The sequence below is a fragment of the Lissotriton helveticus genome, chromosome 9, assembly GCF_964261635.1.
Source record: "Lissotriton helveticus chromosome 9, aLisHel1.1, whole genome shotgun sequence".
In the NCBI taxonomy this organism is placed as follows: Eukaryota; Metazoa; Chordata; class Amphibia; order Caudata; family Salamandridae; genus Lissotriton; species Lissotriton helveticus.
The window spans coordinates 178,054,051-178,081,439 of NC_136070.1; the positions used below are offsets into that span (position 1 = coordinate 178,054,051).

General features: G+C 45.7%; 1 protein-coding gene across 1 annotated transcript in view; it reads left to right on the top strand.

Annotated features, from left to right (window-relative positions):
• Positions 1 to 27,389, top strand: part of LOC144782680 (galectin-3-like) — a 280,888-nt gene that overhangs the window by 80,318 nt on the left and 173,181 nt on the right. Inside the window, exon 3 of the mRNA XM_078662019.1 lies at positions 18,744 to 18,820. Within this exon, the coding sequence (XP_078518145.1) occupies positions 18,744 to 18,820 (77 nt within the window). The remainder of the gene's footprint in view (positions 1 to 18,743; positions 18,821 to 27,389) is intronic.

Here is a 27,389-nt window from a genome sequence, read left to right on the forward strand (position 1 = left end):
CCCCCACTGGAACCTACTCTTTTCCTTGAGTAGTTGACGAATGAAGTGCGTTTTCGTGGCGAAATGGGGAATGAATTTGCTGTAATACTCGGCCATTCCCAGAAATGACCGAACATCTTCTTTCTTCCCAGGAGTGGGTGCCTCCAGGATGGCTTTCATGTTTGTTCTCTTAGGAGTAATCCCTTGTCCACTCACCTCGTGACCTAGGTACGTGACGGATTGTACTCAGCCGTAAGCCCATTGTCCTGCAGCCTTTGTAACACTTTGTGGAGTTTCTCATTATGGTCTTGCTTCGACTTTCCCATCACCAAAATGTCGTCCTGAAAGAATAGGACATCCTTTAAGTCTTTTAGAAGTCTGTGCATGATCTTCTGGAAGTCCGCCGCGGCGGAAGCCAGGCCGAAGGGCATCCTCACAAATTCGTAGCAACCAAAGGGTGTGATAAAAGATCTGAGATGGCTGCACGACGGATGCAGTTTCACTTGATGGTAGGCTGACGACAAGTCCACCGTGGAGAACCATTTGACATCTTTTGTTTTCGCCAGCATATCATTGATTCGTGGTAGAGGGAATTTGTCTATGACAATGTTTTTGTTCAATTCCCTGAGATCTACGCATAGCTGTACCTTGCCGTTCGGCTTCTGGGCTACCACTAGGGGTGAGAGCCATTCTGCACTCTCAATCGCCCTGATCACTCCTTCTCTTTCCAGTCTGTCCAGTTCCGTTTGCACCGCCTCTCTACTGCGGAACGGGATATTCCTCACTTTGTGCATTATGGGCTCCGCTCCCTCCTTTAGCTTTATGAGATGCGTGTATTTACCTAGTTCACCAATCTGGCCGTTGAACACCTTGGGGTACGCCTTCTGCCACAACATCACATCTTCCATGTTCTCCATGTCCATAAGTAAGATTTTTTCGATTCCTCCCGGGTTGAGTTGGATTCCCAACGCTCCCTGGTCCTTCCAGCTCAGCACCGAGGGGCTTTTCTCTGCGACATATAGTTTGCAACTTGCGTGGCGGCCCCTGAATTCGAACAGGAGAGGACAGTACCCCAACATGGGAATCTTTTGTCCGGTATATGTGACTGGTCTCACATCCATCGGTCGTAGGTTCTCTTTGATCCTTGGCGCGAATTTGTCTTCCCAAACTTTCCTTTGTACGATGGAAATGGGCGCCCCACTGTCTGCGATCATCTCCATTGGTATTCCCCCGATGTGCATGTCAAGTCTGGGTTTTTCTGAGTTCGACCCTTCCATTTCCAGTATTTGGACATCTATGTAAAGGAACTCCTCTTCTTCCACTGTGTCTTCTTGGTCGCTAGCGTCTTCACGCCGTCCTTGGTCCACGTAACGTACCATTGCGTTCTTAGGTTTTCTGCGACACACCTTTTCGTAGTGTCCGAAAATGTTGCAGTAAGAGCATTTGGCCCTGAACGCAGGGCACGCCTTGTCATTTCCCAGATGGGCATTGCTACCACACCTGTAACAGTGGGGTCTACCTCCTTTGTTGGATTTGCTGTCCGCCTGGTGTTTGGTGAAGCTGTTGGATCTTCCACCACCCTGATTCCACTGCGTGTCGCTCTGCCTCGAACGGTCATTTCTGGTAGGCATCATGATCTTGCATACAGTTTGCGACTCCATGGCTTCTTTCTTTGCTGCTTGAGCGCACCTCCTTGACAATTCTGCTTTCTTGACCATCGCCCAAATTTCTTTGAGTGGGGCATCTCCATTTACCCACAACTTTTCCTGTATGTGAGAGCTGGAAGTATGCATGATAATCTGGTCCCTGATTAGTTCATCGTGAAGCGTGCCAAACTTACACGTGAGGGCCAATTTCCGCAACGCTACGACGTACTCGTCCACCGTCTCGCCACTCTTTTGCTTCCTCTGAAAGAAGTTGAATCTGTTGATTGCGACGCACACCACTGGTCCGTAGTGTGCATCCAGGTCGGCGATGGCGTGACCAAAGACGTCAGTGTCCGTGGCGACTCTTTCTCCTTTGACAATGGTGTTGTACACCCTGATTCCTTCCGGCCCTAAATTATGTAATAAGATCTTCTTTTTCCTTTTGCTTGAGAACTGGGTATCACCTTCTTCTTCCAGAGCCTCCAGATAGTTAAGGAAGTACCTCTTCCAGTCCTCCCATTTCCTCTCCGGTTGGCCCCCTTTTGTCAGAAACGGTACCAGTTGGGTGAGGGACGTGGTCTGGGCTGCCATCGCAGGTGCGTTCCTTCTGTCCGCCGCTGTAGTGATCGCCCGGCTGGGTGGGCTCCCTGGCGTGTGCTGTCTCCCTGAGTCCTCTTCGCTGCGCTCTTCGTCGCTCTCCTCCCCCTGGACTCTCTTAGTGGGGTTCGATAGTTCTGGTCGGCTGCCCCCTTTATCTTGGTGTGAGGAGTCCGGAGCTTCAGCCAGTGTCCGCTGTTCTGCCAGGATGCCTGGTTGGCTGCTAGTGACCATGGTGGTCCAATTCCCTCGTTTCCTTGGTGCACCTTGAATGAATGCCTCTTGTGCCTTATTTATTTATTTATTTATTTATTTTTTGGCATTTAATATAGCGCGAACAATTGCCCGCAGGCGTCTCGGCGCTGTACTCTGCAGACTCTCCTAACTTTGGCTTCTAGACTTTAGAGATTGAACAACCATGTTTTCAGCTGTTTCCTGAATGACAGCAGATTTGGGCTAGATCTGATGGATTGCGGAAGTGTATTCCACAATTTAGGGGCAGCCACCAGAAAGCGTCTATCTCCCCAGTTAACTAATTTAGTACGTGGCACTACCAGATCGTTCATCTTAGCGGACCGAAGTGGCCGGGAAGGTTGATATAGCGTGAGGTGGTCTCTCAGAAATTGTGGGGCTTGTTGGTGCAAGGCTTTATACACAATACACAAGGTCTTAAACTTTATTCGGTTCCTTACTGGGAGCCAGTGAAGATCTCTCAAGGTGTTAGTTATTGGTTTAAATCTGGGGACACCCGAGAGAAGCCTGGCCGCAGCGTTCTGTACTAGCTGCATTTTTTTGATGACCCTGATTTGGGCATTGGCAAACAAGCCATTGCAGTAGTCTAGTGCCGACAGGACAAGGGCGCTTACCAAGGTCCTGCCTACAGATTCAGGGAGAAATGGCAGGATCTTTTTTACCAGGCGTAGCTTGTAAAAAGCCACCGAGGTCGTCTGGTTGGCATGAGCCATAAAATTCAAGTTATCATCGAAGGTGACACCTAGGTTTCTCACCTTCGTTGTTGGTTTAGGCAAAACTCCAAAAGATGGTGGCCACCATGCCGAAGACCAGCTGGGGCTAAGGTGACCGAAAGTTACCACTTCGTTTTTTTCCGAATTCAGTTTTAAGCGGCTTCCGGACATCCATCGTCCGATAGCCAGCATTCCTGCCTTAAAACTCTCCGCTACTGTTTCCCCATCATCTCTGACCGTCAGAATCAACTGGGTGTCGTCAGCATATGAGGTAAGGTTCATCCCATGCGCTTTGATGGTTTTAGCGAGGTCCGACACGTAGATATTAAAAAGTGTCGGACTCAAGGATGAACCTTGAGGTACCCCACATGGCAAGGACAACTCTGTTGACTCGAATTGTCCCAAGGCGACTGCCTGAGATCTGTCCGCCATAAATGATGTCAGTAGATTCTTGGCTAGGCCCCGTACGCCCATCCCCTCGACACGGTCGACCAAAATCTTATGGTCGACCGTGTCGAAAGCGGCCGATAGGTCTAGAAGCACCAATAGTGCTGATCCCCCTTGATCTCGGATTAGTCGGATGTCATCCGCTGCCTTAATAAGCGCTGTTTCTGTACCATGAAACTTACGGAATCCAAATTGAGTTTCATCGAGCAGCTGGTTTTGCTCGATGAATTCCGCAAGTTGAGTGTTCATGGCTTTTTCTGCCACTTTGGAAAGAAATGGAAGGTTAGCTATGGGCCTGTAGTTTTTTAACTCCGCTTTATCTAGGCCAGATTTTTTCAAGAGTGGCTTCAATAAGGTTTTTTTTAGAGGGGTGGGAAAGATTCCAGTTCGGAACATTAAGTTACAGATCTGGGTTATAACCGGAATCAAGATATCCATTACTGGGCGTAAGGTTTTCAAAGGACAAGGGTCCAGTGCTGAGCCGGATTTAATGGATTTGATGATATCCTGGGTTTGATTTTCCGAGATTTCCGCAAACTGCGAGAATGTTTTGTCAGTATGTGGCCTCATTATATCGTTACTTTTTTGTTTATCAGAAGATGTAAATGAAGAGAAGATATCATTTACTTTAGTAAAAAAGTAGGAGGCTATTGAGTCACAAAACTTTTGTGAGGCTGGGGGATTCAGATCAGGAGTTGCTCCTGCAAGTTGTTTAGTTATGTCGAAGAGCATTTTATTAGAGTTACTGCAGTTCTCAATTTGCTCCCTGTAATATTTCTTTTTGGCTTCCAGGATCAGAAGTTTATACTGAATTAACAGCTTCTTGTACTTATCTTTGCTTTCCTCATCATAATTTTTCCTCCAATGCCTCTCCCTATTTCTACAGAGCTGTTTATGTATTCTAAGTTCCTCTGTGTACCAGGGTGCCGAAGGAGAATTTCTGTTTTTGGACATTTGTTTGATTGGTACTAGTTCATTAGTAGCATGGACCAGCCAGTCTTGGTACTGTGTTGTTGCTGTCTCTGGGTCAGTAGAAAAAATGGGTTTAGAATTATCCAGTGATACTCTGAGGTTCGGAATGCTAATATCTTTCCATACTTTGAAAGATTCCTGCCTCAAGGGGGAAGGTTTACGGAAAGGTGCCTCGCTAATTTTTATAGTGCCTAATATCAAGTGATGGTCTGTCCAAGTCATAGGGAGGACGTCAGTTATTGATACATTTTGTAAATTGGTAAATATACCATCTAGAGTATGCCCTGCGTTATGGGTAGGTCCCATCACCAACTGTGATAGGCCGCAAACCTCCATTTCTGACTGAAGGGCCAAGGTGTCTTTATCTTCAGAACTGTCTAGGTGGAAGTTATAATCTCCTAACAGTGTTATTGATTTCTCGGTTGCAAGGGATTCTAGGATAGTGGCGATTTCTATGAGAAATCCCGACCGTGTCTCAGGTCGTCTATATAGTAGTACACCTCTGAAGTTATAAGTAGGGGACAGGTAGATATCATACTGAAACGACTCACATGTCGTAGTACGTATTGTCGTGGTACGTATTTTAAAAATGTCCCGAGCTATTATAGCTATTCCACCTCCTCTTTTGCCTATTCTGTCCTGTCTGTAGGCTTTAAATCCTATTGCAACGGCTATCACAAGATCTGGATCCGATGTCTTGTCCATCCAGGTCTCTGTCAAGAACATCACATCAATATTCCTATCTAATATTAAATCCGCAATTTCTTGCCTGTGTTTAGCCAAGGAGCGAACATTAATAAGAGCAATAATGGGATTCTTTATTGTCTGATTTTGAATGTCGTTTCCCACCAGTTTGTTTAGGAGGGGGATGGATGCCTGACAATGTTTACAGTTTATAATAGAGGTAGACGTTAAGGAGTCCAAACTGTGTTTGATACATCCTTCCTTTGGTTGTGGATGCAAGTCAGTTAGCATAGAGTGTGTATAGGGAGGGAGGCGGGTAGGCTTGGCAGAGCCAGGGGGGGTGGCCCTCGGCCCGTCTCCGGCGCGGACGGGCGCAGACGGGCTTGCCTTTGGCGCGCCGCCGGCGCGCCCGCTGCGCCCGCCCGCTGCGCGGACGGAATGACCCCATTATTTTATATCCTGCCGAGGAGGGTGGGAGGCGTCCTGCCACTGGACCGCCAACCCTTTCTCCCTCCAAGATGGCGCCCCTGTCCCGCGTCGTCAGCCCGCAATCGGCCACGCCGGGATGAGGGAGTGAGTGAAGCACGCCTCGGTGCAAAGTGAATCTTGCACTCGAGCGAACTAATTGTGCACAAGTAATTTAAAATTGCAACAGATTAAAATATGTACAACTCTTAAAAATTACCGCAATGTCAGCGCGCTTTTGAGAAAAGGGATAGCGAGTAGAACCCCCGGCTTTCCGCCTCAGGGGAGAGTAAACAAGTACAGCGAGCTTACAAACACAGCTCCTTAAGTATCCGGGAGGGCGGGAGGCGTCCTGCCACTGGACCGCCAACCCTTTCTCCCTCCAAGATGGCGCCCCTGTCCCGCGTCGTCAGCCCGCAATCGGCCACGCCGGGATGAGGGGGTGAGTGAAGCACGCCTCGGTGCAAAGTGAATCTTGCACTCGAGCGAACTAATTGTGCACAAGTAATTTAAAATTGCAACAGATTAAAATATGTACAACTCTTAAAAATTACCGCAATGTCAGCGCGCTTTTGAGAAAAGGGATAGCGAGTAGAACCCCCGGCTTTCCGCCTCAGGGGAGAGTAAACAAGTACCTTATGGTGCTCTCTGTCCCCTGTGGTAACTGCGTGATTGGGGCTGTCGTGTCCCTCGCTGCTAAGGGTGCAGGCTCAGGTACTGCTGTAGTCTCTGGGAGGTGCTGGCTAATTTACGCGCCAATGACTTGCCTTGCGGCGGCTCCTCTGCCGCGCTCCGGGTGCGTCTGCGTTTTCTCCCGCGAATTGCGTGTGACCGCGTCGTCGTCCTCGTGTGTGTGGTTGTGGGTGTTATAACCCAGACCTCGTCGCCATTATAGAATGGATAAATACACACACACACGAGTAGGAAGGTAGAGGATATTTATTCCCGGAGCGCCGGGAGCTGCCCACTGCTTGCTACGGTCGGCGCCAATGAGAACAATATGGCCGCCTTCCGTTTCCCGTCCCCTCGCTTCCTGTTCCAGGGACGGAACACTAGAACGCTGCTACACTAGGCAGCCCGCAGTGCAGGGGGGGGGGAGAGACGGCGAAATATAGTGTGGCCTTATACTAGGGGCAGCCAGACACAGCTACAGGCACCTTCAGCCCGCTTTACCCGCCCCTCCAGGTGATTGTACCTATCATTGGACATCCAGACAGTTTGACAGACTGCCACCAGATCGATAGATCATCAGGGCTTTTATTAAGACACTCATTAGGACACCCAAGGTAAAGAGTACTGCGAAGAGAACTAATATACTTTGAGTGCACTGGACGAACATTCGGAGATCCTGCTCACCCGCCCAGATTCAGCCCCAGCTCTATAGGCCCGCAACTTAAGGGAAACTTGCCCTGCCCAGTCTGGTCATCCTGCTGGGAGAGCTGGAGAGCAGGCCACCAGCCACTGAGGCTGCTGGGGGACTGTGCGCAATCACCAGTGTAAGGGAATGGAGTCGGGAGACGCAGGCAAGGAGCGGGAGCCAGGAGATGGAATGGGCGCGGGCTGAGGGGATTGCAAAAGAGGCAAAAAGCAGGCAGAAAACCAAGGGAAAAAGCTAAAAAGGTGTCAAAAGTTGCAGAAAGTGGGGTGAGAAAATCAGAGAAAGATGCAAAATAGATGTTAACAAGAGGCACAACGTGGAGTGAAAAATTGAGAGAAGCCTGAGATAAGCAGACAGAAAAATCAAAAGCATGAAGCAGAAAAAAGTGCAATGTGTGCGAAAGAGGTGTATGTGTGTGTGTGTGTGAGAGAGAGAGACAGACAGAGAAAGAGGCAGAGGGTGTGCTGAAAGGGTGGAGTTGCAGGAGCGAGGCCGGAGCCTCATGGTGAGAGAGCTGAGTCCGAAAGGGTCTCGGCTGATCGAAGGACCAGTCAGGGGTGAGTGGAATCTGGGCCTATGCACCTGCTCAGTGGCGTCACACACCAGGGGCGGTGGGTGAGATTTTAAAGTGGTGGGGTGCAAACTAATTAGCATACAGCACCGTAGCGAGCGAGCGCAGCGAGTGAGCCCGAACCCCAAAAGCGGGGTTTGGGGGATTACCCCCCCAAGAAAATTTTGAAAAAAAAGAAGAAAAATCGTGCATTTTCAAGCAAATTTGAGAAAGCAGGAAGGTTAATAAAGCAATTGTGAAAGTGCAGTTATTACATTAATAGATGGCATAACATAGGTAGCTGCTTATTCAATATTACCACAGAGCTTCATACATTCTGTCCTATTATGCTCAGGTGCTGAATTCAGACTAAGACTTTCATGGAAATCTCAGCTCTAAGAGTAGAAGAAGTTACACAGCAATGTAATGGTTGCCAGGTTCGTTCCGCAGGAGCGTCAGGAACTTGAAGAAAAGTCCACAGTCTTCCCCTACGGCCTTCCGACTCTATTAGACTCTAGAGTAACGAATGGCACGCAAGGGGAAAACAGGGAAACAAAACAAGGAAAGGCGGGGGAAGAAAAACAGTCTTACAATATACTGAACATTAGACTCTGGAGTAACGAATGGCAAGCAAGGGGAAAACAGGGAAACAAAACAAGGAAAGGCGGGGGAAGAAAAACAGTCTTACAATATACTGAATATAAAAGAGGCAACGCAATGCGCTGTTACCGTGATTCTGGTTGAGCTGAGCTTTGTACACACTTCACATAGGTCCACGCAAGTACCCCAAACATAAATGGTATAAAGGTTTTCGCAATTTGCCAAGGGGAAAGGTTTGATAGGCAACACAAGCAACGAATCGTTCACCCTGCGGGAGACAGGTCCGGCCAGTGAACAAAGGTGAGCAAATCTGTGTAGTCTCCAAATAGAACAAACACTACAAAACTTTAAAAAACAGAGATAACAATGCATTTCTTACCTCAATCAGAATTTTTTGTATTCAACCAACAAGTAGCAGCATTCACTTTTTGTAAAGGAAATCCGCACGTCTGTCTTTCAGTGTAGCAAACTTGTCAATTACTTGCATATTGAAGTCCGGTATCTTTTGGACTAGCTTGCTCTCTACAGACAGCATCGCCAAAGCATTTAGTCTTTCCTCTAGCATGGTGTTTCTGAGGAATGTCTTTATACGCTTTAAGGCTGAAAAACATCGTTCAGCTTCTACTGTTGTCATTGGAGTCGTAATCACAATTTTGAGTAAAGTCACTGTCTCTGTAAGTGAGTTTTCCATATGCAGTTTATGAATTAACCTCAGCAAACTCAAGGCGCTTGTGGCCTTCCGGTACACAGGCATTCCGTAGAGTACAGTTAACTCAGTTCTCAACTGTTCTTTTTTGAGCATGGGATATGCTTCCGCAGCCTGATTCAGAGCACGCTCAGGGAAGGATTCATCATATTGTGCAAACTCTTTACTTTGCAATAAAGTGGCAGTCACCAAATGTTTTGTGAATGAAAAACGTTCTTTTGCCTGCACAATTACAATGTCACATATCTCCTTTCCGATTCGTACCAGAGAGGTGATGTTTTGTCTGCGGTTTGCAAAAATAGAATGCTCTGGCAGTTTGCTCTCCAAATCGTCAACCCCATCTCTCACTTCCATTATCTTTTGTACAAATGCAGATGTAACGGCTTTCACAGAGACAGTATCTATGTCTTTTCGTTGTAACTGATCGTATAATGCATCAACATGAGTCATTATGTAATGGAATAGAAACAGTAAGAACTGAAACTCTTTGTCTTGTAGTGTTCTAAGAAAGCCATGGGCTTCATTCTGACTTGTGCGATCAAAGTCTTCTCTGGATGATATGGCGTAAAAACATTTCTCAAGGCCCTCCCTGTCTTCAAAGATTAAGTTGACTGTACGAATGTGAAAGTTCCAACGAGTTGAGGATCCCCTTGGTACGCTTTTGTCCACAATCTCATGAAGGGCTTCTGTTCTTTTGGGGGAACGTGTGAAGAATGCTGCTATGCCTCCGATATCCTGAAAGAAAACTCGTGTCTCTCTGATCTTTGATACCGCCTGTTGCATAATAAGATTGAGTTGGTGGGCATAACAGTGCACAAAATGAGCATTAGGGTACACATCTCGAATTCGTTTCTGTACTCCACCAAGGTTTCCACTCATTACGGACGCACCATCATAGCTTTGTGCGATAAGTTTTTGTTTTTGAGGCAGGTCCGGGAAAATTAAGTCCAGTTGACACAGTATAGCTTCAGTGATGGTTGCTGCACTAGAGTCTTTTAAATGTGTGAACCCAAAAAACCTCTCCACAATGTTTCTGTCACTGTCAAGGTACCGAAACACTAACACGGACTGTGTTTTAGTGGCCACATCAGTGGTGTCATCAGCCTGAATAGCCACAAAGTCTGTGTTTCGCAACTCTTGCACAATATGGCTTTTTATAATTTCGAGCATACAGTCAAGGAGTTCATTTTGTATTGTATTAGAGGTGCCCTTAAAGACTGTAGCACGTGCTAAATGTGTTTCCAAATCCTTGTCTATGGTTGACATTAAATCCACTAGGCCTCGGAAGATCCCAGGTTTTGAGGAAGTTTCTGATTCGTCATGGCCTCGCAATGCCAGTTCGAAAGCCCCACAGAAACGAATGCAATCAATGATCCTGGATAGATTTTGTCTGTTCCTATCAACAGCTTCATTGTGTTTTTGAATGGATTTGCGATATGCATCATTTATCTGCTGCTCAATTGGTGCGTCTTCCCCCAACATTCCCAGTCTTGTCAGGTTTTCCAGATGATTTCTTGTGAGCGCATGCTTCTTTATTTTTTCAGCGATGTGCTTCAGGTCTACCATTCCTTGCCGTGTCCAAGAAAAGTCACCACCAAACAGCAAGCAGGGGAAGCAGAACAGAGAATTTTTTATAGGGCACCCTGTAAGCCAATCAGCTTTTTTGTACCAGGCATTTGAGAATGTTCGTTTTGACATTTTTCCTCTGTCCTGGGTAGTTTGCTGTAGGTTTATTTCAGGCTGATGAGGTCCTAATTGCTTTATCTGTAGTTTTTGTTCAAGTGGCCATGACTGGAATGACCTTGCAATCAGCTCTTGTACTGTATTCATGATGGTGTGTTGATGGCCTTACCAATATATATATTAAAGAAACCTGTCAATAATCAAAAGTACAACGTATAAGGTGCAGTGCAATAATATGAAATTTCAGTACAAATACAAAATACAGCCATACTGCCTCCTGTCTCTCTGTGCCATAGTGGTCGCTGGAGGCACTGAAAGAGACCCTGCTTCAGGGCCTGGAGAGTGACCACATACTACATAGCCCTAACTCCCATGTACAAAAAATATACAGCATCAGTTTCCTTACCTTTAACACTGGTCACTGGTGTTTGCTGGGTTGTAGCCGGGGTCGGGGGAGAGAGCAGCAAAGGAGGAGGTTGGGGTCCTCTGGTTGTTTGCTGATAAACCTGTCAATAATCAAAAGTACAACGTATAAGGTGCGGTGCAATAATATGAAATTTCAGTACAAATACAAAATACAGCCATACTGCCTCCTGTCTCTCTGTGCCATAGTGGTCGCTGGAGGCACTGAAAGAGACACTGCTTCAGGGCCTGGAGAGTGACCACATACTACATAGCCCTAACTCCCATGTACAAAAAATATACAGCATCAGTTTCCTTACCTTTAACACTGGTCACTGGTGTTTGCTGGGTTGTAGCCGGGGTCGGGTGAGAGAGCAGCAAAGGAGGAGGTTGGGGTCCTCTGGTTTGCTGATAAACCTGTCAATAATCAAAAGTACAACGTATAAGGTGCGGTGCAATAATATGAAATTTCAGTACAAATACAAAATACAGCCATACTGCCTCCTGTCTCTCTGTGCCATAGTGGTCGCTGGAGGCACTGAAAGAGACACTGCTTCAGGGCCTGGAGAGTGACCACATACTACATAGCCCTAACTCCCATGTACAAAAAATATACAGCATCAGTTTCCTTACCTTTAACACTGGTCACTGGTGTTTGCTGGGTTGTAGCCGGGGTCGGGTGAGAGAGCAGCAAAGGAGGAGGTTGGGGTCCTCTGGTTGTTTGCTGATAAACCTGTCAATAATCAAAATACAACGTATAAGGTGGAGTGCAATAATATGACATTTCAGACACCGGGCACATGTTTTTCTGGAGTTGGAGATGTACACTGGTTACAGAAAAACGAATAGCACACACATTGGACAGGCCATATTCACAAGCTGATACATAGACGTCTTTAACTTGCACAACTTTTGACCAATAACATTGGGTTTACCTCTAAGTAATGGTACATGCCCAGGTTCCTAATGACTAGGATGAGTGTCTCATTTCCTTGAATGCATATCTAGTACTGATCCACTTCCAGCATCACCGATTCAATCCTTTACCCAGACCAACTATCAGTGTTCCGTCATCGTTATCATTATCATCATAATCACCATCATCAGCAACGAAATAATCAAATTGTATTTCTAAAACAATATATACCAAGAGCATTCATGGATCAAAGACATGGGGCATTAGTACAAGGGCATTATAGACTTTGGCATTTGTAATGCCACATATGTATCCCGGCCGTCAAACTTTAAATGAGGCCTATAATGTTTTTGTAATCCTGCTACATTGGAGTAACTGATCATTGAGTTTTAGATGGTCTGGTAATAACTTCGACAAAGTGAAAGGCTAGGCAGGAAATTCTCACTCACTTGCAGAGGCCTTCTTTATACTTGGTGGAGCTAAGAAATCTGTACTGCTAAATCTTAGGGGCTCGAAGGATGATAAATGTATAAACTATTTTTCAGATAGTCAGCAGTTGCACTGTATATTATTTGATGGGCCAGGATTTTATTCTTTTTTTCAGATTTATATAGCGCAAAATCAGACCAAAGACATTGGGGTGCTTTACATGAGCACCATATTACTTTACACAAGATCAGATTTATTTTTTGAAAGGCACAGGGAGAGTAAGTGATTTGCCCAGAATCACAGGATGTTGAGCCGACCCTGGGAGTCGAACCTGGTGACCCAGTTTCAAAGTTGGCACTCTGGCACCTAGGCCACATCTCCTATCACAGTCTTGGTCGACCACAATATAGCAAACATAAATGCTGCGAAATCACTAGATTCTTACTACAAAGAAAACTCAAACTCGTATAAGTGTGCTATCCAATAGGGCCTAATAACATTTGAAATGAGATTTTAAGCACCTCACTCAGGGCTGACCTCACTTCTACAAAAGACCTCAAACAGTGTCCAGACTCGTCACGTGTATAGATCATCTCAAACCTCCACTTCTGCACCACACACTAAAATGAATGCATATTGAAGCTGAAACTGAGTCATTTGACACTGCACTGCATCATACCAGAGCTCTCCATGGCGGCTCTCCAAACTACTTTTCATTTAAACTAACCCGCTCTGCCGGTCAGCAGTGTCGGAGAAATTCCGACAGCCTCTTTCTATAAGTCCCAACACCCAAGAAATTAAAAACTCAACTATGGAGCACAATCGTTTTTCAGGAAATGCGAAATGCATACACGATCTGGAGCACCACCCTTCCAATGATCAAAACACTGATCTCCTACAAAACTTTAAAGAAGGAACTGACTGTCCGGAAAGGCTGCGCTAAACATTAGACGAAAGCAGGAGGCACAAGCAAAATAAAGAGGATCTGAAAATATGCACCGGGCCCCAAAGTGCCACAGGTGTCCGAGAGGGGTCGGGCAGAGACAGAGAGCAGGGAGGAATTTAGAAAGGAAGCAGAAACGTCGAATGAGCGAAGGAAAAACAAGCATTGGCTGGTGGGAGAACCTGTGGCACTTTGGGGCCCGGCGCATATATTTTCCCATACTCGTCTGATCGTTCTCCCTAATTACAGACTGAGTTAAAAAAAAAAAATGTTGGTTTTGAAAGTTCTTTCCTTTCATATACTTGTATTTTACCTGCGCGCAGCTGGTCTGAGGTGATTCGCTTTCTGCGCAGTTAGAGTAAATCCGTGGGGGTTGGGATCAGGGTGCCTGCCTTCTACATGGCCCGTGGTTTGTTTTTTATGGTTTGGGGCATTAGAGGTGACCGAGACAGCTCCCTCGTGACCTTCTTCACCCCCTCTTCCTATCCCTGCCACACCCCTCGCGCCCTCCAGCCATCGTCTGTGCTGTGTACTTATGGCACCATGAAACAATTTAGTGTACTGCAGTGCTGCATTAAAAAAACGACAAAAATAACTATAGCTTTGGAGTAGAGCTGGGAACTTTTTCAGACTCCTGCCTGTGTCACCTCTTCACTATGCCCTTGCACGTGACGCACACAAAGACTAACACGTGCAAAGAACAGACTCGCGCTGTGTCACACAATCGAACATCGCTCTGAGAGGCCAATAATTGCATGAGCATGCAATCTGCATCCCTTCATGAAACACGCCTTGCTTAATGGGGGCCTTGATGAACACCCACTCATGTCATCTAGACATCAGAAGAGAAGTTCCGTTCAGTGCATGTGGAAGAGGAAGACAGTACTGTCCGCTTATTTCACACATCAGCTCCCGCTCCCGGCCTCTTCTTTTTCAGACTCCTGCCTGTGTCACCCCGGGCCTTCACTATGCCCTTGCAGCAGCATTACACAGCATGACTTGTCTTTTCTTGCTGTATAATTTAGTAAAACCTGTTGCATAATTCCATTGGCCATGCCGAAAGGGTACATTATCAGTGTAAATTATGAATACCTACTATTACTCTTTTCATTCAAGAAATATATCATTGATATTTAAAAATATTTCGCAATATTGTAGATTGACAATGAGAGAGATCCTAATTCTTTACACCCCCTAACGCCCGCACAAATAATGCAAGCATTTTCTTGCAGTTAATTGAAGTATGAAACGTACAGTGCAAAGGTCGAAGATACGTATGGAAACAACTTTTAAAGCGAACCCCTTGTTCTGAGAAATGGTATTGAGACATCACATATGAATGCAATTGTTCTGTTTAACATTTGTTCCTCGGCCCTTCGTTCTGTATGGTTGTCTTGCAGAAGCTCAAGTGTTGTTTTTTGGCTCGCATATCCCCGGTGAAAACCACATCACAAATTGGCTCCCCTGGGCCACTCAACTCATGTTGGCAAATAATTGAGAACAAATTAAACAGAAAGCGCCCACTACATTGTCTTTAATTTTTATAATTTGTCTCTTTTAATTAAAAGAAAAACATCTCTGTAAACAATTGAAAAAATTGTGATAGCTGTGAAATTAAAGCTGTAGAGGTCTGCTGCACGCCGACTGTGGTCAGGCTCACAGTTTTATTTTTCCTTCTTTTATAGACTCGTAAATGCTCTGAGTCATTGGGACTGGGAGGTAGACGCGTTCACTTTCATCTAAGAAATATAGTGGGTCTTTGATGGCGGATGGGTCAAAACCTTCCGCCACTCTAGCGTTACTTTCCGCTGCTTGAAAGTTGTTGTGATCTCCAGTTCACCAGCACGCACACAAAGACTAACACGTGCAACAGACTCTCACTCGCGCTGTGCCACACAATCGAACATTGCTCTCTGAGAGGCCAATAATTGCATGAGCATGCAATCTGCATCCCTTCATGAAACACCCCACACACGCGTCGCCTTGCTTAATGGATGGGGGCCTTTGATGAACACCCACTCATGTCATCTCTAGACATCTAGAAGTTCCTGCATTCAGCAGCATGCTCTGTGGGAGACTGAAAGTGAGGTACGTGACAGACAGTTTTGCCCTACTGTGTGGCGCTCGCATCACTGAGGCGCTGGCGTCTCTGCATAAACTAAAGTCAACTTCCTGAAAACAATTAGTGCCACTCACCTTGGTACGACGTCACGTACGATGGCAGCGCGAACAGAGGGAACTCTTCTTCCTTCAGATTCAGATCAGACGGCGAGGCGATTGCGACTGGTCTCGTCACGTGTCTCACAGCAGAGGGAAGATTATTCCAGAACAAACTGTTAAGTCTTACACTAACGGCGGCGCGCATGGCCAATCACTGAATGGCTTCATATGCTGAAGTCACAGTGATTGGCCAGCAGCCGGATACAGTGCTGAGCGGCCTGCCTGAGCCACCCACGCGGCATCCAATGATGGATTGCCGCGGTTGACCAGCCAATCCTGGCGCTGCATAAGCGCCAGGATTGGCTAGGGGGCCCCTAGCCAATCCTGGGGGGCACACACAGCACTCGCCCTCTCGCCTTCCAAACGACGGTCCCGGCTAAACGCGCCCCCCCCCCCCGCGTCTGTCTCAGGCCAGCGTCTACATAACGCTGACGCACATGCTCAGGTAAGTTTCTGCCCATAATGCGCAACTCGCCAACTCCGACTCTCAAACTCGTTACTTTATTTAAGTTTAAATGCCGCCGCCAGCCAGCCAGCCAACCCGGCCTCACCCCCTGCGCACTCCCTATTTAAGCGGGTGTTTCCCGGCCGGAACCCCCGCTGAAAGCGTTTTAATTATTGTATGGAGCTCGTCGTTGTGCCCGCAGCAGGTGCGTCCACCAGGCTTAGTGGGGCTACGCCCCAACGCCCCAATGGACGCACCGCTGCTGTCACACACGTGCCATTAGGTAGGCCCTGGGCGAGGGGAGGAGCACAGGGGTGGTGGGCGGGGCTACCCGATCGCCAGAAGACTACGCAGGAGGAAGAAGCATGAAGAAGACATGGGAAGCAGGAGAAAGGTCGGGGGAGTTAAGAGATGGAATGGGAGAGGGTGGGGGCTGAGAGGATTGCAAAGAATGAGGCAAAAAGCAGGGCGAAAACTGGGGAAAGAAGCTAAAATGGTGCTAAAAGTGGCAGAAAGCAAGTCAGAACACTAGAAGAAGATGCTAACAGGAGGCAGAAAGTAAGGTACAAGAACAGATAAATATGCAAAGGGGATGTTAAGAAGAGCCAAAAAGTGGGGTAAAAAACACAGATAGATACAAAAGAAATACTAACAAGAGACAGAAAGTGGGGTGAAAAACAGAATTAAGCCTTAGAAAAGCAGACGCAAACGGCAAAAACAAGAATCAGAAGAAAAGTGCAATGAGTGCAAAAGATGAGTGAGAGAGAACGAGAGACAGATCGAGAGCCGAGAGGGTGGTGTCGCCGGAGCGAGACGGGAGCCTCGTTGCGGGAGGGGCAGGTCGGAAAGGGCCTTGACTGGTCGGAGGATCAGTCATAGATAAGGGGTGTCTGGGCCTAGGCATCTGCTCATAATCCAATTCCCGGTCCCAGCAGGTGCTGGTAGCACAGCATATCGTCCGCTTGGCTGACTCTGAACCAAGCCCTGCTCTAGTACTGCACCTCATACCGAGATAATAGAACTTTCCAGTGACCTTTCAGGTCATGCTTCTGTTCACTACTGGGTCGAGGGCCCAGATGCAAGTCGACCTGCAGTGAAGTCTATGGTCATGCAGTCAGGGCTTTAAGTGAAATGAAAAAAACTGAGGGGGGGGTCTCTCAAATATGCGTAGCCTATGTAATTAAGGGCGTGGCTTAAAACAGCTCAGCTAAAAACCTATCCTTAGCATAGTGTGAGGCCCGACAGGTATTTTACTGGTTCTGTCCTTGCATCCAGATATATAGTACAGCAAATAACATTATACCTAGAAGCCAGGACTATTGTCTTTGTTTTAGCACCTGCTTTTTTAGGTCGAGCATTTGAGACCTCTTGTATGTACTTTATTATATTCTTATATGTGTATGTACTTTGTGGACTCTGGAGATCAGCCCTAGGATTTGTCTGCTTCCGCTTAGGGAATTTTTATTCTGTTCAACTGACTCTTATTCACTGTCTTGATAGAAAACGACCAGTAGAGGTCAGTAAAATACCAGAATTGCTTTCTGCTGAGGGACTTTCTTTTTTAATTGTTCTGGCAACTGCCTCTATTTAACTTTCTTGATAGAAAACGACTAGCAGAGGCCAGTAGAATACCAGAATCACTTTAGCATTCTCTAGATTCCAGGCCATAGAAATTATCTTCCACGAGCACCCGTAGATAATAATATTTTTTTCGAATCCTGTATTTTCAGTGATATGCCCACCGAAGGCCCTGATTTTATATTAAAAACAGAGCTTTGGACTATATCATTTCCCACTGAAAGGCAATATTTCTCTCCATGTGTTCGCATGCCTGGCGTGTCACGCAGTTGGTGCTTACTTTCCCTCCATGTTAAAGAACCGTAGATGTGTCAGCACCCAGGCTAATGTGCTGCATAGCAAAATACATATAAGGTCCCAAAGGCGAGACCGGTTGCATTACAAATGCTTGTTAAAACTGCCGGTGCTGAGCACTGGCAGCACCCGGCACACTTAAAGCCCTGCATGCAGTGCAAAAGGACATAGTAGTCAACATAGTAGAAATGTCGACATAACATACATCGTCAGACGTGACTGACTGGGATAGGTTATAGGTCATTCCCATGGCCTTTGTCCCCCATTCCAAAACTTACACCAGCACAATTATAATGTACCACCAAAAGACAGGGCCCATACCAAAATGTTTTTATTTTATTTATTTGCGAGTCTCATATTGCTCATACCTGACCCAAGGGTAACAAAGCACTGTATGATATACAAGCCATTTTGCACCATAAATCGGTGGTTACATACAATGATATGTATATGTTACAAGGTTTAATATATACATTAAGCCAATGTATTCATGTAACCATGAGCGGTGGGCGCTGGTGGTTACAGGAGGATCATTCTAGTAAGTGGTGGGTTGAGTAGCTTGTAGAGTGAATAAGGTCAGATAGTGTTGCAGGACAGTATGAGTTCTTGCACAATACTCTGTGGTTGTGTCTCCCAGATTGTCTGTTTGGTTGTGCACACGTATGTTGGAGCTTGCATAAGTTTCCGTTGGGGTCAGTTCTGGGGTCATCTGTTAAGGAACACTTTATAAAGAAAGCATCACTCACAAAAAAGATAATGAATATGCTATATCCTTTAGGAAATAATTTTGGTCGTTTTGGCTGTTTGCGAGCACACGTGTATTCATTATTTTTTTCATTCACAGATCATGCCCTTCAATGGTGGATTGAAACCAAATACACTAGTGACTGTCTACCTTGAGGTACCACAAAGCACAACAAGGTATGCAAATATATATCTGAAAGGTGTATTTTGAGAGGAGGTTATATTTTATTGCAGGATTAAAGGAGCATGTTCTTGCATTTCCTTGCCTCGGCTGTTCTCTGCTCTGGCAACCAGCCAGCTATTCACATCGAATTCAGATCTCCGGAAATACTTTTATGACTAATATATATAATGGCTCATTACATACCTTCAAGAGCACTGCCCTCGCCATCTCAAGAATTGCCTTCTCTCTTGGATTTAGAAGAAACATGTCGATTACTACTAGGAGCAAGAGAGGACATTACATTCTGGATATAAAATTGGGATTTACCTTTACCTTTCCACTAGTAGAATGGACACATAACAACCGGTTCTCCAGTTTATAAGTCTAGCAGTGACAACAGGCCAATTTTTTGGCAATGAGTATTTATGAATGCCACACTTGCATAAGGTAAATAGGACTCTATCTCTCTCTCTCTCGCCCTCTCATCAGGCTTCAAAGATTCTAAATATGGGAAAATGTGACCTGACCTGTCCCTCGAATGTTTTATATGTGCTCCCCCTGAATAGGATATTAGTGTAATCCTCCTCCCCCAAATACGTCTTCTATTTCATTCGCATCGAGAGATGACTTGTACAAGACTGATACAGACATGTGCGTCATGAAGCGTGTGTGACATGAACACATAATTAAAGTGCACTTGAGTTAAAAAAACATAAGATGCAGTCTAAGCAACCATTAGCTAAGCCAGTCAGCTATGCTTGTCTTTACATGTAAGCGTGACCAATTAGTATTACCAGTGCTTGTTTAAGACAGCCTTCAACGTCTGCCAAGATCAATGTTGTTATAGTCTTTAATGTCTTTCAAGATCAATGTTGTTGTCAAGTCAAAGTCAAGTCAAGTCAAAGGCATTTGTAACGTGCACATCTCACGTCCAAAGAGTCTCATGGCGCTTGCAGACGGCTCTGACGAGAAGTGGAAGGCTTAGTTTGCAAAAAGCCATGTCTTCAGCTTCTTACGGAAGCAACTGTGTTCTGAAGTAGCGCGAAGGTTAAGGGGCATTTTATTCCAGAAGGTGGGGGCAAGAAAGGAGAAAGCCCAACCACCGTTTCTGGAGGTTTGTGTTCTAAGGGGAGTGAGCAAGGACTCGGCCCTGGATCTGAGTTCTCTTCAGGGTACATACCATGCGAGCTTTTGGGACCAATATTTTGGACCCTTCCCATACATATTTTTACAAACTAGGCATAGCATTTTAAACAGGATTCGTTTTTTATAGGAAGCCAATGAAGGCTCTTCAGGCATGGGGCAGAAGGAGACCTTCGCGGAAGGTTTAAAACCAACCGCGCTGCGGTGTTCTGAAGAACCTGTAGTCTTTTCAAGTGTTGCTCATTTATGGCTAATAGGAGCGCATTCCCGTAGTCCAGTCTATTTATGATTAGACCCTGGACTAAAGGTTTCCGAGCCTCTGCGGGAATCCACTAGAACACTTTGCGCAAGCTGCGCATAAGTCCAAAGCAGGTGCCTACAATGTGGTTTGTTTGGTTCTTCATGGACAGTTTATTGTCCATGTGAAAACCCAGGTTACGCACTGATTCCTTGGGGGTTGGACAATTGCCAAGATCTTTTGGCCACCAGTCTTGAGTCCAATGTTCTACAGCTTTGCCAAAAAGCATGATTTTGGTTTTTGCTGCCGTTGAGCTGCAGATGATTGGTACTCATTGGTACTCATCCATTTCTCATCCTCAATCATGCATGATTTGAGTATCGTCGGCGTAGGACAAAACATCGAAGCCGAAGGCTCTAATCACTCTGGCCAAAGGTGTCATATAGACATTAAAAAGAGTAGGGCTTAAAATGGAGCCCTGCGGAACACCCATCTTGACAGGCCTTGTACTTGCTATGTTTTTGCCAATATAGACAGCTGTTGTGCGGTCCGATAGTTAGTTGGTAAACCATTTTAGGGCTTTTTCTCTGACACCAATCTCCCACAGCCGTTGGATTAGGATGCGATAAGAGATGATGTCAAATGCCGCAGACAAATCAAGCAGGACAAGAATCATTGATTGGTGTTTATCTAGGGCTAATCTGATATTGTCCGCAACCTCAACCAGTACTGTCTCCGTGCTGTGGGCTGCAGGGAAACCTGATTGGGAAGAGTCAAGGAGCCCCTGGTTTTCCAGATGGCTCACAATCTGTTTGTTCACAAAAGCTTCAAGTATTTTCCGAAATATGAGAGCAGGGAGATCGGTCGGTAGTTTAAGAGGGCATTAGGGTCAGCTGAGGGTTTCTTCAGTATTGGCCTGATTCTTGCTGCCTTCCATATTGTGGGGAAGTCTGCCTCCAAGAGGGATTTATTGAGGAGACCAGTCCAGTCAGACATTCCACCAAGGCCGGGGCAAGTATGGGGAATAGTTTAGGGGAAACCTGATCGGTAGGGGACCCAGACTTAATTTTCAGTCCGACTGACATGGTCTTATCGTTGTCGAATTTTTCTAATTCACTCAAGATATGTGGGGGGTCGCATGGTGTAGGTGCCGGCACTTCAGGCTGCGTTGGAATTTGGCAGGGGGGGAAAGATACTTGTATAGCGATTATTTTTTCCTCAAAGAATACTGAGAGAGCCTCAGTCCATTCTTGAGAGTTGGGAGTTGATGATGGATTGTTAGAGGTAGTAAACTCTCTTAAAATTTGATACAATTCTTTGGAGGAATTTCCCGCTTTGTTTATGCGTTCCGTAAGATATGCTCGCTTTGACAACCTCCTGTCGCGCATATAGCTGGTGTGCAGAGCTTTATATGCATTACGGTGAGCCTGATCTTTACTGTTCCGCCATTTTTTCTCTGCGGCTCTTGTTAGAGATTTGATGATTTTAAGTTGTTCAGTGAACCGTGGGGCATTTCTATTCTTACATTTAAAATTGCGACAGAGGGCAGTTTTGTCCAATGCTCTCTCAATGGCTTTGTCGAGGTGCTGTGCAGCTGTGCTAGCGTTCATGATGGGGGTTATAGAGTCAGACTGAAAATGTTTAGAAAATGAAGATAGTGTGATTTTTTTCAAGGACCTGCGAGATATGAATTCCTCTTTGGAAACTGTTTCAGTTGCGAGGATAGGGATGGTAAACTTCAATAAGTAGTGATCGGTCCAGAGCAATGGAATAGGGGGACAAGCCATGATATCAGGAGAATTAGACAAAAGGAGATCGAGGGTATGGCCAGCCTGATGCGTAGGGCCGGTAATCTTCTGAGCAAGGTTAAGAGTGTACATATTAGAGATTAGCTTTTCAGTATCTATATTCAGCGCATTTCCGCATGGTAATTGAAATCGCCAACCAGAAAGAATTTATCCAAAGTCAGGACATGTAGGGCGATGATCTCTAGCAAGTTGTTAGCGAACTCTCCCGTAGTGCCGGGAGGTTGGTAGAGTAAGGCATCCTTCCAGACCCTATTTAAGGATCCAATTATCTTGAACACAACAATTTCCGCACGGTTACAAACAAGGTTTTCCACACTGATAATGTTTATATTGTGAGTGGCTGCAATTAGTAGTCTGCCCCCTCTGGAGTCATTCCTATCATATCGTATTATTTTATACTCAGGGGGAAAGGCTATATGTAAATCAGGAGTGGCGTTCTCGTGTAACCGTGTCTCAGATACAAAACAAATGTCTGGGGCTTCTCAGTCAAGGAGACTCCATATTTCCAGTATATGTTTAGAAATGGAACGTGCATTAAAATAGATGGCAGTAAGTTCTTTGGAGACCTTGCTTGCTGGGTTTGAACAGAGAGAAACTGTGGACGCAATCTGGGCAAGAGGGGGGCTAAGCAGGAAATATCTGGAAACCTGCCAATTTCAGCTGATAGGGCGTCGGAGAGTATAATTTGAGGAGTGTTTATTTCTTTTAATTCTTTGCTGGAGTAACTAAGACTAGACATGTTGTTAAGAGTATTAGGAGACATTAAGGGCAAGGTGCTAAGTACCATAAATAAATGCGAATGTCCTGGCGACGGGCGGCGTTCAGGCACGGACTGGTGCAGACGGGCTTGCCTTTGGCGCGCTGCTGCGTGCGTCCGCGCCTTACTCCCGATTAAATATGGAGAGGACAAAAAACAAGATGGAGCGCTACTTGCTACTTCCGGTAATGCAACCGGAAGTGGAATATCGCCTGGACCGACCCTCCGTACAAACGGCACAAGCCATGACGGACCGGGGTCTGAGGCGGTGCTACAAGCAAGAAGAGTGTCAGGCAATTAAGAATCAAAGGTATGGCGCAAATAAAATAAACTAACACAAAGTTTAAAAAACACAGTTTCTCTTAGTGCACATACGTGTGCATACAGACATTAGTCAGGAGTTGAACTGGCAAACAGCATGGCCCTCAAGTCAAGGCGCCGCTGCGCGCGTCTGCGCCTTACTCCCGATTAAATAGGGAGAGGACGAAAAACAAGCTGGAGCGCTACTTGCTACTTCCGGTAATGCAACCGGAAGTGGAATATCGCCCGGACCGACCCTCCGTACAAGCGGCACAAGCCGTGACGGACCGGGTTCTGAGGCGGTGCTACAAGCAAGAGGAGTGTCAGGCAATTAAGAATCAAAGGTATGGCGCAAATAAAATAAACTAACACAAAGTTTAAAAAACACAGTTTCTCTTAGTGCATATACGTGTGCATACAGACATTAGTCAAGAGTTGAACTGGCAAACAGCGTGGCCCTCAAGTCAAGGCGCCGCTTGATGGCTCGTCCACAATTCTGCTGCAAATTTAATATTGACCATCAGGTGGCAGCGAAAGGCAGCAAACTGATATTTAACAAGCATTTCCAATTCAATAGGTCTCACATTTACGAGAGTTTGAGCTATTGACATTGTAAATCACAATTCCTTTTATTTATGTCTTGTTTTTAAAACAGATAAATAAAAGGCAATGGCATTTACAATCCCAATAGCTTAAACACTCGCAATTGCAAAACCTGTTGCATTGCAAATGCGTTTGACATTAGGAGAGAGCGTGTCCTGTCTTTTCCTGCCTGCAAGAGCAGGCAGGACAAAGCTATTTGAGAAAATATTGCTCGGAGGCTGTAGGTAAAGCCTACAGAGCAACAACACACATAACAGAGTGTGTCCTCATGGAAGGTTACAAAATTTAAGAAGGGACTACTAAGCCTATTAACCATTGAAAAGCCACAGTTTAAAATGGCCAATGACACAAGCCAATGAAAAATAGGAGCGGAGAGTGGGCGGAGCTTCACGTCCATACCTGAACATAGCATGCGTGTCTGAGCAGCGCATGTGCTGCCCAGGCTCTACCTAAAAAGACTCCCAGCTCATGCAAGGCCTTTTGACTCCTTACACATCGAAAAGAACACTGAGATCAGAGGGTTAACAACTCTTAGAGGCCTCAAGGATCAAGATGCGGAGGTAGCTCCTTTGCATTTATGTAAGGTGACCAGAATATTAAAGCAGAAAAACGGTACATTTCACAAAAATAGAAGAAGGACTATAATTTTACGTCAAGGGAGCACACAGAATGACAGCGCTCCTCAGCAGAGAATTACAAAACAGCCAGTAAGAACATGTACATGTATAAGATGCCATTTTTAAACCCAGTAGCTTGCCTATTAATTAAATTGCTTTCTTGGAACAACTGCTAACTATCCCCGCTTTGTAAAACATAAAAAAACACCTCCCTCCGTTTTTAGTCAACTCTCTCCAAAAACGGGGACATGAGCTACATTTCTCGAAATCTGCCCAGGCAGCTGGTGAAAAACGGGGACTGTCCTGGCAAATCCGGGACGCCTGGTCACCTTACATTTATGGCACCCACACTCTGGAATTCCTCTGCCAACACACATCAGACTGGACAAATCAGAAATTAGCTTCAGAAAAAAGTTGAAAACCTACCTATTTTAATCATTAGACATGCAAAAAAGTACTGTAGCAGAGTTTTATTACCAGCGTTTGGCGGCCCGTTGGATAGCCATGCACTGTTTAAATCATGATGAATGTATGGATGAATGAATGATGTTAGACATATTACAATGCTGGTTAGACGTTAATGGGCATGTCTCTAATGATGCTAGGCATGCAGTGACTATAAATGTTTCCAGCATGGGGCGGTCTCATGTGATGTTAGACATGCAACTGTGCTGGTTAAGGGGTGTATCCTTGATGATGCTAGACATGCAGTGATTATAAGTGTTACCTGTGTGGGCGGGGTCTCCTGGGATGTGTAGTGAAGGACGACAGGAGAGGTCATACAAGCAGCCTGCTTTATTAATTACCAGATACGGAATGCCGTTGGGTAACGGTCCATGCCAGTGAATCTGTCAACATTCTAAACAGCGCGCCGCGAGGCACGTGCACGGACACACGAGGTGGGACGGGGCCAGGAAAGGGACAAGATAGGGAAGGGACGCAGGATATTACATCTTCTCCCGTTTTTTCAAAACAACTCCGGAATACATAGTTTCAAAACAAGCAAAATGAATACATGCTTGCTTTCGCAGGGATGGTTAATACATAGCATAATCCATGAACCTTATGGGCGGAACAATTGTTCTCCTATCACGATTGGCATCAACAGGACCGGATGTCACGCCTGGAAGAGACACTCTGGGAATACCATCATTTGATACCGGAGTAGTTTTATCCCAACACGCTCTATCAATGTGTAACTCAGCAGAGGACATCGGACCATCGTCCTGAGAGCCACTGGGCCTGCTCACAGGCTCGGAGATCCTGCTTCTAGCAACTTTCGACCCATTCCACCATTGACCATTGTCAAGTAGAACTGCAGTACCCTTTGTTTTGACCACACGCCTAGGTTCACTATACTTGCTCATGTTGACCCCCTTCCTGGGATACTTCACTCTCACTCTGTCACCTTCTTTCACGGACATCTTTCGCACAGCATTCCTTGTGTCATAATTTGTGCGCATGCGCTTCTGGCGCTCATCAACCAGACTTCTCATCTTACTCTCACTTTCTTTACGGTTTTCATTTTCCCATTTTTTCCAAGCCAATGACCAATGTGGTTGCAAACGAGTGATCGCTGTTCTACTCCTGACGAGTTCAAATGGGATTCTACCAGTGGTACTGTGAGGGGTAGTTCGGTATGACCACAACCTGGTGCGCAGAGCTGCCTCAACAGGAATGTGAGACTTCAAGGCCATTTGGATGGTTTCTTTAATCAGGCGGTTGGCCCGCTCCACTTGGACATTGCCCTGTGGATGATATAACGAGGATTTTACATGTTCTATGCCATTTTTTTTGAAGAATGAGACTAACTCAGAGGATACAAACTGCACTCCGTTGTCGGAGACCAGTTGATGGGGAAAACCTTCTCTGAAAAATAACTCCTTCAGGAAGTTTATTACCTCTCTTGTGGTGGGTTGAGACACAAACTTGACTTCCACCCACTTGCTGAAATAATCAATCAACACTATGGCATAACGTAATTCTAAACTCAATGCATTCATGGGACCAATGAAGTCGTTACCGACTTTGATCCACGGACCTTCTGGTAGTTCAACTGAAGTCATGAGACAATGGCGTGTCGGTAAAGTTTTGTCAGCTTCATTGCACATTGAGCAGTGAGTAACAAACATATCTACGTCACGATCCATGGAGGGCCACCCGTATCCTTCCCTTAACCTCTGTTTGGTGCCTGTCATTCCTACATGTCCTTCATGGGATAAAGCCACCGGCTTGCTTCTCATGGACATTGATGCTATTAAAGTACCACCTCTGAGAATGACATCTTCGACAACACCAATATCATCCTTAATTTTCCAGTAGGGTCTGAGTACTTCGTCAAGTGCTTGCTCACGTGGCCAACCTTTGATCACATATTTTTTCATTGTTTCTAACACCGTGTCACCTTTTATAGCTTCTAACCATTCTGATTTGGAAATGGCACCGTTGGATTTATGACCTACAAGCAAGCATGCAACAAGTACATCATCATTATCCATTTCACATTCAGAGTCATCCTCACATGGGGCACGTGACAAATATTCTGCTGATACATTTACTCGGCCTGGAATGTATTCCATCTTAACTTGTTGCTCCTGCAATTTGCATGCCAACTTTGCAGTTCTTGGCGAAGGCTGGCTAAAACCTATACCCTCAAGTATACTGACCAACAGTTTGTGATCGGTACGGATAGTAAATTCCTTGCCCCACAGGAAACTTTTAAACTTTGCAACAGCCCAAACACAAGTCAATAGTTCATGTTCAATTACTGAGTACTTTGTCTTGGGGCCCCTAAGCTTCCCGGTTGCAAATGCAATGATTTTCTCCCTGTTCTCAGTCTTTTGGCTAAGCATAGCCCCCAACCCAATTTGGCTAGCGTCTGTTGTTACAGTGTTGTTCAACTTCTCATCGAATGACTGGAGAGATGGTGCTTGCTCAGGTTACATCTTAGTGGCTTTTATACTTCGTTCACACTCTTCATTCCAGATGAATTCCACATCCTTCTTTACCATCTTTCGCAGTGGTTCGACCTTGGCTACATAATGTTGTATGAATTTGGAATGGAATTCACACATGCCCAAGAAAGATGCCAGTTCATCCTTATTTTTTGGATTCGGT